Source organism: Rhamphochromis longiceps, linkage group LG22, assembly GCF_057381845.1.
Source record: "Rhamphochromis longiceps isolate RC_006_pf linkage group LG22, R_longiceps_female_GT1.1, whole genome shotgun sequence".
NCBI classification, from domain to species: domain Eukaryota; kingdom Metazoa; phylum Chordata; class Actinopteri; order Cichliformes; family Cichlidae; genus Rhamphochromis; species Rhamphochromis longiceps.
In genome coordinates this window covers 21,803,915-21,816,907 of record NC_140577.1, presented here as the reverse complement: position 1 = coordinate 21,816,907, position 12,993 = coordinate 21,803,915, and the positions used below count along the sequence as shown (strand labels likewise).

Genomic DNA, 12,993 nt, shown 5'->3' with positions numbered 1-12,993 from the left:
TCTAGACTACAACTTTTTAACGAGAGTGATAAATGGAAGATTCACAGGAAGTGACGGTGTGACAAATTTGGACCTTGTGGGATGTTAAATATTAATCAATCCCGGCTTCTTCTTCTTCTTGTTTTTTTTTTTTAAAAACCTACCCACATGTTTAACTTGTATGAAGTATAGTTTTATCATATGAATCCGTGCTCTCATGCATATTCAGTCCATGGTGCAATTCTTATTATCATGCTTAGATAATCGTCATATGATATGACTGATGTGTGTTCATGTCAATCATAGCTTTTATAATGTGTGTGCGTATTCTTGTGTTTGTAAATAAGTGTAAAAGTAAATTCCGGCGTGATATCCAGGTTGTGTGTGAGTCCCAATATGTCGGCGTTAAAGTCCGTCCCAATAAAATATGGACTTGGTTGAATTTTATCTAAGTTTGTATCCTTTGAGTTTATTTGAGTGATTATAGCTCAATTTAATATAAACATTATTTTTCCTTTAAACGTATTTACCTTACGTAAGAACAAAAAAAGGCGAATTTTCCTTTTTTACGAAATAGGAATTTAAAATACGATGAAGGCCCGCAGATTTGCTGTAGAGACGCACAGCCAGCTTTTACAGTTATACTATCTCGTAGTGGCTTTGCTGGGTTCGAGGTGAACTTTATCCAGAAATGCTATATACAAATTATATTTAGAAAGTCAAATATTTGAACTGTGCTGTAGACTCCCGTTTGGCTGTGGGATTAGAGGAAATAAATCAGTTGAGGCTGGTCTGTGCTGAAATATAAGCTTACATCGCCATCTAGTGACGACTGTGGAAAATACTGTAGTGGTCAGGACATCCCATTCAAAGCTTAGAGGCCTGAATAATAATAATAATAATAATAATAATAATAATAATAATAATAATAATAATAATAATAATAATAATAATAATAATAATAATGATAATAATGAACTTAGTCAGTAGCCCTAGTGTTTTAGCCTTGACTTTGACCACGCGGGAGAATAAACATACGCAGGAGGAACAAGTGGAACCACAATTTACTTTTTATTGAAGACATATTAAACTTTGCGATATGTCCGAAGTGCTCACACGGACTCACTGCACACTGGAAGCTATTGATTTAATATTTAATATTGATTTAATATTAAAGTTTTTTTCTGTGTGTTAAAGTCAAAGTTAAGCGTTTGTGAAGGAGCGCCGAGATTGTGTGTTTTTTTAAACTAAAATCAAAGCAAACAAAAATGTATATTAATATTTATATAATTTGCAAAAAGCCCAAATTTTTTCCGGATTGATGAATCAGAAAGTTTCTTTTGGCAAAGTATTCACCTTCGTTGGTCTTTGTTGAAAATGTGAGAGAACAAAAAAACAGTGAACACTTATGAGAATCCCCGTATCTGTTTGATTATGCTTTGTTGTTTTAAGTAGGCTTACATTGAAACTCCCTTTAAAAGGTCTAAGAGAATGCCTTAGAAATTTCGACCTATACCCAACGACTGGATTGCAGAGTTTATTCAGAGGGTTACGTGTTTGGTGTCTTCCCGACAGCACTGTTTCGCACGGAACTGTTTCATTTCAAAACAATGAAAAATAAAAACATGGAAATAAATAACATATTTAATGTGTGCTTAGATTTATTTTCCTAAATAAAATGTGAATTAAAAAGGTCAGAATTTCTAGGTATGGTGTAAATGTTATCGTGTACATTGTGTCTGTCTGTTAAATTGTTATCCTTAAATACTTTCTTGAGAGACTACGTAGAGTTGCGTACTAATCGCATTACCAGATAGTTGCCAGTCGTGAAATCGCAGACATCGCTATAGCCACTGGGTTAACCTTAAGGTTTAATAAAAAATAATAAATTAAATATTTAAATGTTGTTATATATATATATATATATATATATATATATATATATATATATATATATATATATATATATATATATATATATATATATAGAGAGAGAGAGAGAGAGAGAGAGAGATAGATATAGATATATAGATATATAGATAGATAGATAGATAGATAGTTAGATAGATAATTATTATTAATTTAAACATCTTATTTCATCTTATCATGTTTTTATCACCTAATGACGAGGACAGTGTTGTTAATTTATTATTATTATTATTATTACTTACTTACTTACTTACTTACTTACTTACTTATTTACTTACTATATAGTTTATTCATTAGCATAATCAATATCCTCTTTGTTGTTTGGTTATAGCCAAAACCCCAGTCGCTTAGTCTGACTAAAAATTTCAGCCTTATTTGTGTAGGTCTAATATCTACTTTATGTTCCTTTTTTGTTTGCTGTTCTTAGGCTTTGAACAGATTTTGATCAGCGAGTTTAATTTACCATTCATACGGTATTTACTTTCGTTTGCGCGTTAAAAACCCACCTTAGTAGGATGAAAACAAACATTTGCTATGGGTTGCATAAAGTAAGTCAACAGTGGGCCGGACTATGAACCGTTTTTAAATGCTCTGTAGTGCCATATCTTGTGCTCCTATCACGCACATGCCCAGCTGGCTGATCAGGACAAACACCAGAGCCATGTGAGACAGCAGTCAGAGAGCAGGAAATGTGATGTTACGTCTCTGCCACGTTTTCTGACGTCGGCGCGGCGGGGCGCGCACGTGTTAAACAAGCACATAGATGTGGAGAAAAGTTTGATGTCTGACTCCAGAACGCGCCTCTGCTCCCGAAAAACACGCACAGGAAAGCGTTGAAGAGGCGGAAGCTGCGGAGCGGAAGTTACTTGTGGCATTACCTAAGTGTAAGTTTATTGGCTACGAGGAAGTAGAGCGTGTTGCTATTGGCTTAGTGAAAACCAAAACAAACACGAAAGTCCCGCCTGCAGCTTGAGAAACAACGTGAGAGTCCAAAGCTCAAAGCACAATGCTCCGCCTACCCCTCTCTCCTCGCGAGAGCTATCTTTGATTGGACCGTGGCTAGAAAACTCTGGAGGCTGGACCGCACTGTGTTCAAAAATTGAATTCTGCTGCCACACTAAGGATAAAGAGTGTATTACAGCTTGTTTTAGAGAATAAAAAGGTTTCAATTAGCATGTTGTAGAATGTCAAATAAACTAGAGAATGAGTTTTGAAAGCGCAGAAATTTCAACGCGTTTCTATTTTACTATCAGCTTTTAATTTACACAGTGGAAGGTAATGATAAAACAAAAACAAAACAAGCAATGGACAAAAGTCACTGTTAGTGTTTTCTTTAAATAAAAAATGCGTCCTATGAAATAACACTGGACAATTTGACATGCTTAGATTGTAGAAACTGTGTTGTACACGATGCACAACATCACTCCACGCGCTGTCAGCCGTGAATGAGCTCTGCATTCAGGGCCGGCTCTTTGCGTTGCTCTTTACATTGACCTTCGCTGTCTCTGAGCATAATGGAGGACAGGCCTGCAACCTTCACTTAGCCTGCAGTGCAGCTTTCAAGCTTGATAGCGTGATTTTGGAAGATAATCTTGTAATACAGCACAAAGACCCCAAGCGGACATAAGCTTACCCAAGACCGTGACAGCGGGCCAATAGAAGCACTTGACCGAGATTATATGAAAGCCTCCTCCATGCCCCAGTCGGCGCCTCAGTCTTTATAGACAGAGCGGGTTTCCTGTCCGGATATCAGATCATCTCATTTGGTTTCATGTATAAATGCCCCAAAATGTACTGTCTTCATTCACGAAGGGTATACAGACTAGATTTAAGAAGGATGTACCGGCAAGGATGCGTCAGTCAAAGCTAGCCACTCGTTTGTAGGTTTGCGAACACCCCCAGCACAAAATTGTTCATTTTAAATGGTGGTCAACAATAACAAAGATCATTATACATAATATGTCGAATCAATTGTGTGATCAGTTGATCTGTGATAACTTGAATTCTTATTATGTGGGCAAGTCGAAAAGACTCCACGGAAACGAAAGAAATACATCTGTTGTTGTTTTTTAGAACCTGCTGTCCTTCTCATATATAAATAGCAAATTCACTGAATCATCTTACCTGATTTAGAAGATTCATTTATAATAAGTGAAGCAAATTGTGGGAGTTTCACATTTGTTTGTGAATCCACGTAAAGAAAAAAAAAAGAATTAAAATCCACTTGACAGTTTAAAGTATAATCCGTTATTTCACGATGATTTGGTAACCATGAGGGCCATTTATATTTGTGAACGAAAGTAGAATTTTTGAAGTCGCCCATTATTATTTGAGCTTAGATTCAGCAATTAAACAAAAGAAAAAAGAAAGAAAAGAAAAGAAAAAAAAGAAAAAAGAAAAAAGAAAAAAGAAAAAAGAAAAAAGAAAAAAGAAAAAAAGCAAGAAACTCGGCGTTGCGTCCGCAAGATGTCAACATCTTGAGAAGATCATTTCAGCGCCGAGCAAGCTGAAAAAATATACAACAGAAAAGGAAAATACTGAAGGTTAATGTGGTGTAAAAATGTGACTTTTTAGTAAGAAAGAAAGAAAGAAACGCAGGTCGGGATTTGCGTTATTTGACGCACACTGCGCCTGTTTTAAGACCCCAAACAGATTTTTTCTCTCTCCTCGTTTAAGTAAAACTAAACGTCGCATGGTCGTGTAATTTTATCAAATGTCCTTTCAAAGCGATCGTTTTTTTCATGTTGTGGGAGATCGCAACTAAACACTGGAACTCAACCAAAGATCTGGCGCATGTAGGCTTCTAGTTTTATTTATTAGAGGACTGAAATCCAACTGGTTACCTATAAGAAATAAAATAACTAAGATCTTCTAAGAATACTCACAATTTCTGGGTTTATTTGCCGAACGCTTTTTATGTAAAAAAAATGAATTTTCTATTTCATTATTCTATTTTGTACTTTGTGAGGAGTTTTATTTTTATTAATGAAGATGAAATCCTTTAATTTCGCTTTACTCGCGTCTTGGTTCTTTCTCGTATTCCTTGTTATTCTTTCAAATGACCTCTTTGTAAATATTCTTTTATTCACCACACCACTTTATGTCCTTTTGTCCAGTCCCGCTCCTCCTGGCGCCTTGTTTCTCATGACACCCTCTGCAGGCTAATCCAGCCTTGTGATTCTCCCCTGACTAGCCGGAGGCGCTCCCGTTGACCGTGGAGTTGGTCAGTTTCGCCTTGGAGCCCTTGTGTGGTCCACCAGGCCTCTCTGTCATCGCCCTCGTTTCTGTCACCTGTGGATAAATCAACAGATGTTCGCTTAATCGGGTTCACGTTTGCTGATATATTCCAGCTCGTTCGTTTGTACGCAACCAAGTGCGAGCTCTGATTGTTTCATGTTTCAGTCTGATGGTTTTATAATCCCCCAGTAAGATGGTGGCGGCTGAGCAAGCCCATGTACAATTCAAGTTCAAAAACACTTTATATATTAATGTAGTGCGATTTTTTAGGACACACAAGCAGACGAATTTGCAGTTTGAAGAACTGCTTTGGCGAAACAGAAATAAAGGAAGCCATGATTAGTCTACTCTAGGCTAATCTGTTGGCTATTTTGGTAGTGCAGTTCCCGGCTGGTTTATGCGCAATAAAGCAAAGTGTTTAGTAAAATTGTGTTTTATTGAAAATATAGGAACACGCTCATTAAAAGGCACAATCAAACACCTGTGTTCTTTTTGTGTTGGTCGACTGTTTGTGTATTTGTTTAGACTAAGGAAGATTTTGAGATGAAGAATCTAGTCAATAGATCCTCTGAGGTGCAGGTGTGGTGGCCTATTTCTCAGCCACAGAATGAAAACAAAAAACAGCCTGTAGTAAAGCTCTGAGCTTTTTCTTTTCCTTGAAGACTGAAACTACAGGAGGTTTCACTGCAGGAGATTGAATACTCCTATTTAGCCCCCTTTACGGCCTACAGGGCCTACCTGACAGGGCGTTAAACTGTACTTTCAGATCCTCCCCACACTTGATTGTTTACTTGTTGTCTGACAAGGTTTTATGACACAAGGATTGGGCAATCTACACGTCGCATTCTCGTCCTGACTACAAAAAAAGAAAAAAACGGAAAAACAATGCCAAACTATGCCACTATGCCAAACCAAGGACTCTTATTTTGAAGTGTTGCTATTTTATGCACAATTTTCTTTAATTGCGTGTTTGTTCTAAAAAAGCAAATCCAATGTGTGTTTATGCGTGCTGTGTGCGTTAAAGAAAACACAACAAGGAAACTTTAAGGTCATAAAAACGAGTGCCCTTGAGTAAAGTCACTTATTTGTCTGTCTTGGTGTCAAATCTATTGAATAGTCTCGCGTGGTTATGTCTTATACCCCAACCCCCTTTATTATTACTATTATTGTTATTATTATTATCATAAAACTTATCAGCTAGATGCTGACTGTGGATACTAGGCACAAGACAAAGCTGAACTCTAAGGGGTCGCTTTGAGCACGAAGTCACACAAGGAGTGTGTTGTTTTCTCTTCTATTGATAATTTGGATAAAAACCACAGCAGACGGTTAGGGCCCACAACTCTAATAACAGACATACTATTAGCTGCTTGCAATTATAAATTCACGTTATCAGGCAATCTTGCGACTCAAGGCATGAGTGGATGCAAAGGCAATTAAATGGAACTCCATCCGGGGCAAATGGAGCCCTTTGCTCTTTGTGAAGGACCCCCTCTCTCCCCGAACTTGAAGTCGACCGAAGAGACAAAGCTTTGGCTTTGAGAGCTTTTACGCAGCGCCAGACGGCAGTTTTTTTTCTGACCAAAAACAACACACGAAAGGCGGACTGAGGATCCACAGAACGACTTCCTTTAACGAAAGCACATTTGACATAAATCTGGCTCTCAGCTCACTTGTATCAACTGTTTTATGATCACTGTCTTTGTTAAAATTAACAAAAATTGTAATATTTCTAGACATTTCTTAGAGAAATACCGATTTATTCAAAGGAGAACTCTTACCTTAGCTGTGTACAGACACATGTTTCTATGTTGCTGAAATTCCCCAGCTGCTGACTTTGAGTCAGTGTAGGTGGTGACTTCCTATCACGCTTGACCGATTTTGTGGTGTCTGTCTGGCTTGAGGGGAAAGGCGCACAAGAATACTATAGCAGCTATAAAAACCCAGGTCTGTGCAGTGCTGGCTTTGGTTTTCCTGGGCATCCTGTCCTCAATTACAGCTTAAAAGCTTCGGCACAACTCTTAGAATTTGTCTGGATTGACCGAGAGGCGGAGCGTGTGACCGCAAAGACACTCGAGTTGTTTGTGTCCCTGAAATTTATCCACATTAAACTGCCTGTAAGGGTCTGGAACGATTCATATCAGGTTTTTTCCGTTTTTCTTTTTGACACAATCGCTGGGTTCTAGTATTAGTTGGTTCTCGCACAGTATTATTAGTATGTATGATATTTCAAGGTCATGTTTCACATGTGCCATCAAGAGCCCCTCGAATCCCTTATATGCACATTGGGCAGTGGGGGCAGACCAGCCGCGGCGGTCTTAATCCGAGCTCAGGTCTCTCATTCACAGCACATTAGAGTCAAGTTGCAGCCTCTCCAAAACAAGCTCCACGGTGGCCTCAGAGCAGGGAGCCGGGGAATGTGCACTGTGGCGTGTTTCCCCAATTCAAATAGCAGAAATTTATTTCACAGGATTCAACACATTTCTTATCTTGTTTTACTTTAGTTTCTGTGAGGAATAGACTCCATATGACCATATGACAATCTTAACCATTTGGATTATCTACATCCAATACTTAAAAATATTCATAGAGTACATTAGTTGCTAACATGTTCCGAGCTATAATTGTAAAAATACTGACAGCGCTGTTATTTTAAAATAATCCATTAATATGTGTTTAGAAACTATTTTACACGGTGGTGAGATTTACGTAAATGTTTTTCGTTGTTCATCTGAGTAAAAATATCACGGAACTGGTGGAAGTTATTATTTGTCAGTACATAATGATATCTAAATGTCATGTAAATTTCTGGACGCCGTCTTCTTGCTTAACAGTGAACATTTGGATACATATTTGGACCAAAATGCTGCGAGATCGCCATGCGTAAAAGTGGAGCAAGCTTGACTGTTGCAACTTTAAAAGCTGCCAGCAGATGCATAAAATTGTTAACTTGAAGCAAAGCAGAAGAGCGAGGCGAAACCCGTTAAAAATGGAACAATGTTGTTATTCAGCAACAAGCTAATTAAATATGGACATTGAAGCATTCTATATTTAGGCAACAGACTGTACCTTTCAGCTGATGAGTATTTTTCGCAACAATTGATCGCTGTTGCTTGCGGAATATCTGTCAGTTTCTTCTAATGTTGAGGGTACGTATTAACTATCACAATAATTTCAAGTAAACGTCTTAATATTATTATTTGATAATCCATTAATGGCACAAGGTTTTGTACACACACTGTGTGTTTTATGTCTTGAAGTTAGAAACTGTTCCTCGAGCTACCTATTTTAAAGACGTTTTGAATTTATCCTGTCAAAATTCCAGTTTGGTCTTATAATGGTTCTAAGACAAGGCTGTGGCCAGCTGAAACATTAGCCGCTACTTTGAACATGACCCTGATAACCAAATGCCCACTCAGCCAAATGCTGTGCCGTAAAAGCCACCTAATGATGACCACTCAGACATTTCTAAAAGCGGACTTTACAAATAAGCTGTTTTCTTCCTCTGATAATGTGTTGTTCGAGTTATATAGTTCATATTAGATAGTTTGGACAATGTAGTGTTCATGATCCTTCTTTTTTTTTCATTTTGCTATTAAACAAGTCTTCATGCACATTTCCCCCCGAAAGACTGAAAAGTGATTTCAGCATCTGAGGTGTAAATAGACTGCATAAAACTTTGACTGCAACAGGCAGCATCCATTTATGGTTCATCATTCTCCTGACACGGTTGCATGTTAAGGAATTTATTTTTAAGCAAACATGGCGATAAAAGCACCAATGTCAAGCTTTAGGACACACAGCAGTCATGTCTCTTACACTCCTACACGCACACACTCTTTCCTGCAAGCGCACGCGCGACGTGGCGCGCGCTCACACACTATACGCGCACACACTGCACGCACACACAAGTGGGGCCTGAAAATCTGTCAATTTCTGCCGTGTGGTCGGTCACGTGACCTCCTCCTCCGTGGAGTGGATGGAGATGACTCTCCACGTCAGCCTACGTCTCCCAATTTCTGCTTAGCGAACCTGCTTCAAAGAGGCAAGAGGCACGGCGCTTCAGAGCCATGTTCAGGGCGGTTATAGAGGAATCGTAGCCCAGCAGAGAGTTGTAGAAGTGGGTGAATACGATGATGGATTTTGACGAAAGGGTCCCCGTCGGATCGAACATGTATCTGCCCAGCTGCACGTATTATGTGTCGGCGGGCGCTGATTTCTCCGGTCTTCCATCGTTTTTGTCCCAGACCCCGTCCACCCGCCCCATGACATACTCCTACTCCTCTAACCTCCCGCAGGTTCAACCCGTCAGAGAAGTGACATTCAGGGACTATGCAGCCATTGATGCATCCGGTAAATGGCCGCACCGGGGGAACTTGCCTCAGTGCTACCCCAGCGCGGAGGACATGGTACACCGGGACTGCCTGTCAGCTCAATCCGCCGTCGTAGGGGACATGTTCGGTAAAAGCAGCCCAGCAGCCGCCGCTGCCGCATACCACCACCACCACCACCACCACCACGCGAGTGCTGGCTCCGCTGCTACCAATTTCTATGGGAATGTGGGCAGAAATGGAGTGCTGCCGCAAGCTTTCGACCAGTTTTACGAGACGGCGTACGGGAACGCGTCGGAGAGCTCCTCCGCGAATGGCTACTCAGGGGACAAAACGGCGACCAAGCCTCCCGGCTCCGTGCAGGAGGAAGCGCCATCGTGCCCGGACAGCGAGTCGAAGGAGCAGCGGGATGAAACGAGCAGCCCGGAGTTGTCTTCCGGCAACAATGAGGAGAAAACCGGCGGCAGTAGTACGTATTAAAGTCAGCGCCTCGGTTATGAGAGAAAGTTTGCAATCTTGCGCGCCGCTGTTAAAAATTTTATATGCTGTTTTATAAGCATATAAGGTTTATAGAGGGCCTGCAGACCCCCCACCCCCTTCCCACCCCCCAACAAAACTTTGTTATAAACTGCAGGATCACGTGTTTGGAGTTGAAATTGGCCGTGAAAGACACCAAGGCGGATATTTTTCTGTAAAACTCCCCGATGTTTACCAATATATATAATATATATATAATATATATAATATATTACCAATATATATATATATATATATACCCAGTAATGCCCAGCAATGAGTTGCTATACAGATCCGCGTTGATTATATCCACTTATTATGACCGTGCTTGTTTCACGGGTTCTTAGCGTTAAAAAGACCCCTTGCATGTAATTGAGGGTGGTGCCTTTGGTTTAAGGTTTAGCACACACGAGGTCTTATGTTAAAGCTAGCATGGAGCTGCTGTTCCTACTTGTACATTTCCCCTTTATTTGCTCTGTAAAAAACAAAAAACAAACAAACCAAAAAAGCTTTCACGTAAAACTCAATGCAGCAGAGTCTCATTTACCTGCGTCTACCAGAGGCGTCTACTTTAAAGTGAACTTGTTGTTTTCACTTGCTAGTAAAGGTCAAAGCCCAAGTGTATTGTCTAGCGAGCCAGCAGCGAATGGCTTGGTAATCTTTCCAGTGTAATATAATATCAGTATATATGACACTTGAAAGGTTGAAATGGGAAATATGTTATTAATGCTTCATGTTCAGGAAATCCTCTCATGCGTAATCTGGGCGACATCCCACCCGTATAAATCTCTTTCTGTAAAATAGTCACGGCTAATTTGAAGTGTTTAGATTTTCTGTGACGCCTGTATTTCTTCTTCTCCCTCTTCTATTTTTGTGGCTTTCAGGTGGACAGAGGACCCGGAAGAAAAGATGCCCTTATTCCAAATATCAAATCAGAGAACTTGAAAGAGAATTCTTTTTCAGTGTGTACATAAACAAGGAGAAGCGGCTGCAACTGTCTCGGATGCTCAACCTGACCGACCGACAAGTAAAGATCTGGTTTCAGAACCGTCGCATGAAGGAGAAGAAACTAAACAGAGACAGATTACAATATTATACGTCCAATCCTCTGCTTTAGGGGGGTCGGGGAGAAGACGGCCACAGCTCCATTAGTCCTCTGCTTGTGGGACTGGTTACGTTTACAGACTGACTGACTCGCCTGGCTGTGTCTCTCCCCGTGTACATTGTGTACCACATTGGCCGCAGCAGCAGCAGCAGCACTGCTCGATGGTTAATTTCAAGTTCGAGGACAACAGTATCTTGTGATCTGCAATACTCAAACAAAGAGGGAGTACGAACAGAGGGGGTCCGCGGACTTTGATTTCGCTCCTCATTGTCTCACTTTTGAAAATGTAGATTTTTTGACATCGCCAAGACTGTGTTTGCGAAGGCCTTGTTCATAATGTGACCTAAGACGCTTCATTTTCCTTTCGCGCGAGAAAAAAAAAAGAAAAGAAAAAAAGACGTAATGAATTGACTGATCTAGTGTATTTTGTATTCAAAAGATCTGATTTTTTTTCTCCTGTTTTTCAAATCAGAAAACTTGTGGATTTAGGCTGATGGTGAATATCTTGCCAACCGAATCTATATTGGTGTGACCAAATAATGAATCCGACGGATGACAATGATGTGGGTTTTTTCTTGTTTTGTGTGCTTATTTATTTTGTAGCCTCTCGTTTACCATCTTACTTTGATGCCACGGCTATCCAAGCTAAAATCGGTTAATACACGCTGACTACTGGGATCCCATGTTGTAGTCTGAGCTGACCTCAAAACGAGCTTTTGTCGTATTTTCTGTGCCCTGCAAACCAAGGATTAGCATACTAATTTTGTATTTTGCGTATCTTTCAATTTCCAAATCAATTCTAAGATGTCTCTTTTGATTTTATCAATCCAGTATTAATAATCCAGGTCGATGGGTCCGTGTGGATTTGCACTGAGGTACACGCCCCGAGATGTTCACAACAGGTAACCTTACGCGGTGGGCCCCTTCGTTTTAAACAAGATTTTCAGTTCACGATTCTTGAATCTTGACAATTGTCGTTTAAATAAAACAGAAAAAAAGAAGAGAAAAAGAAAAATGAAGATTAAAAAGATTAATTTTTAATCTTAATTTTTACCGTCAGGGCGAGGCTGGCCAGGATGATCACACTGAATTTAACTGCTTGGTCTGCCCGAAATATTGTATCATTATATTTCCAAATAATAAAAAGTGGAATATTACCGAAAATCAACTTGACTTGTATTTTGTCAGTGACTTTGCTTTTTCAATGTGTGTGTGTATGTATATATGTATATATATATATATATGTATGTATATATGTATATATCTCACACTTACAGCGCAATCACAGTGAGCTACCTACAGGTATGAAACAAAACAACGGAAACAATGACTTTCAGTGAATTTAAAGGCTGAAATACGAAATATTAACCAAACAGTCGCACTCTCTACCACACTACTGCAGATTAAACTCCTCCTGTGTGAATGAAGCAAAATCAATAAATCATTAAATAAATACCCAACAATTCAGAGTCTTTGCCAGCTGTGTGCTTAGATAGGTAACACAAATATACAAATATAAAAACAATAATAAACCTGAATCGATACTTAAATTATGTTTGTGCTGCTGTGCTCTCCAAACATTTTTCAGTCTCCCTTGCTGTATTTTGAGTTATATAACATATTTTGCAATTCTTGCATTCCATCTAAAGGAAATCATTGTTACTGAATCTTTGCAGATAGCTTATAGGTCACCTTTTATCTGTCACAGTCATATTTATTGTTGCCAGCATATTGCACCATACTTTATTCTCGAATCTTTTCTCTCTGCTTGTGTCTGTCCGTGTGCGCAAACTGTCATTTTGCTGATTGGCTTTGGGAACCCTCTCCAACTGGAGTCTCCTTTGGCGAGGGTCGCCATATTTGCTGTTGTTATCGCTGTGTTTATGGGAGCTAGCC

The 12,993-nt window shown here is 39.5% G+C and overlaps 1 protein-coding gene across 1 annotated transcript; it reads left to right on the top strand.

The window, feature by feature from the left end:
- Positions 1-9,070: 9,070 nt before the first annotated feature.
- On the top strand, positions 9,071-12,407 carry hoxa11a (homeobox A11a). Its single transcript, XM_085396550.1, has 2 exons — positions 9,071-9,945; positions 10,877-12,407. The coding sequence occupies exons 1-2, from the start codon at positions 9,279-9,281 to the stop codon at positions 11,107-11,109; spliced, it is 900 nt and encodes a 299-aa protein (XP_085252676.1). The 5' UTR covers positions 9,071-9,278; the 3' UTR covers positions 11,110-12,407.
- The last annotated feature ends 586 nt before the right edge of the window (positions 12,408-12,993 follow it).

Excerpts from the sequence above, each read along its gene's own strand:
- hoxa11a (XM_085396550.1), top strand. The coding sequence starts at position 9,279 with ATGATGGATTTTGACGAAAGGGTCCCCGTCGGATCGAACATGTATCTG. Across the intron at positions 9,946-10,876 it reads GGAGAAAACCGGCGGCAGTA|GTGGACAGAGGACCCGGAAG; the intron begins GTACGTATTAAA and ends TGTGGCTTTCAG.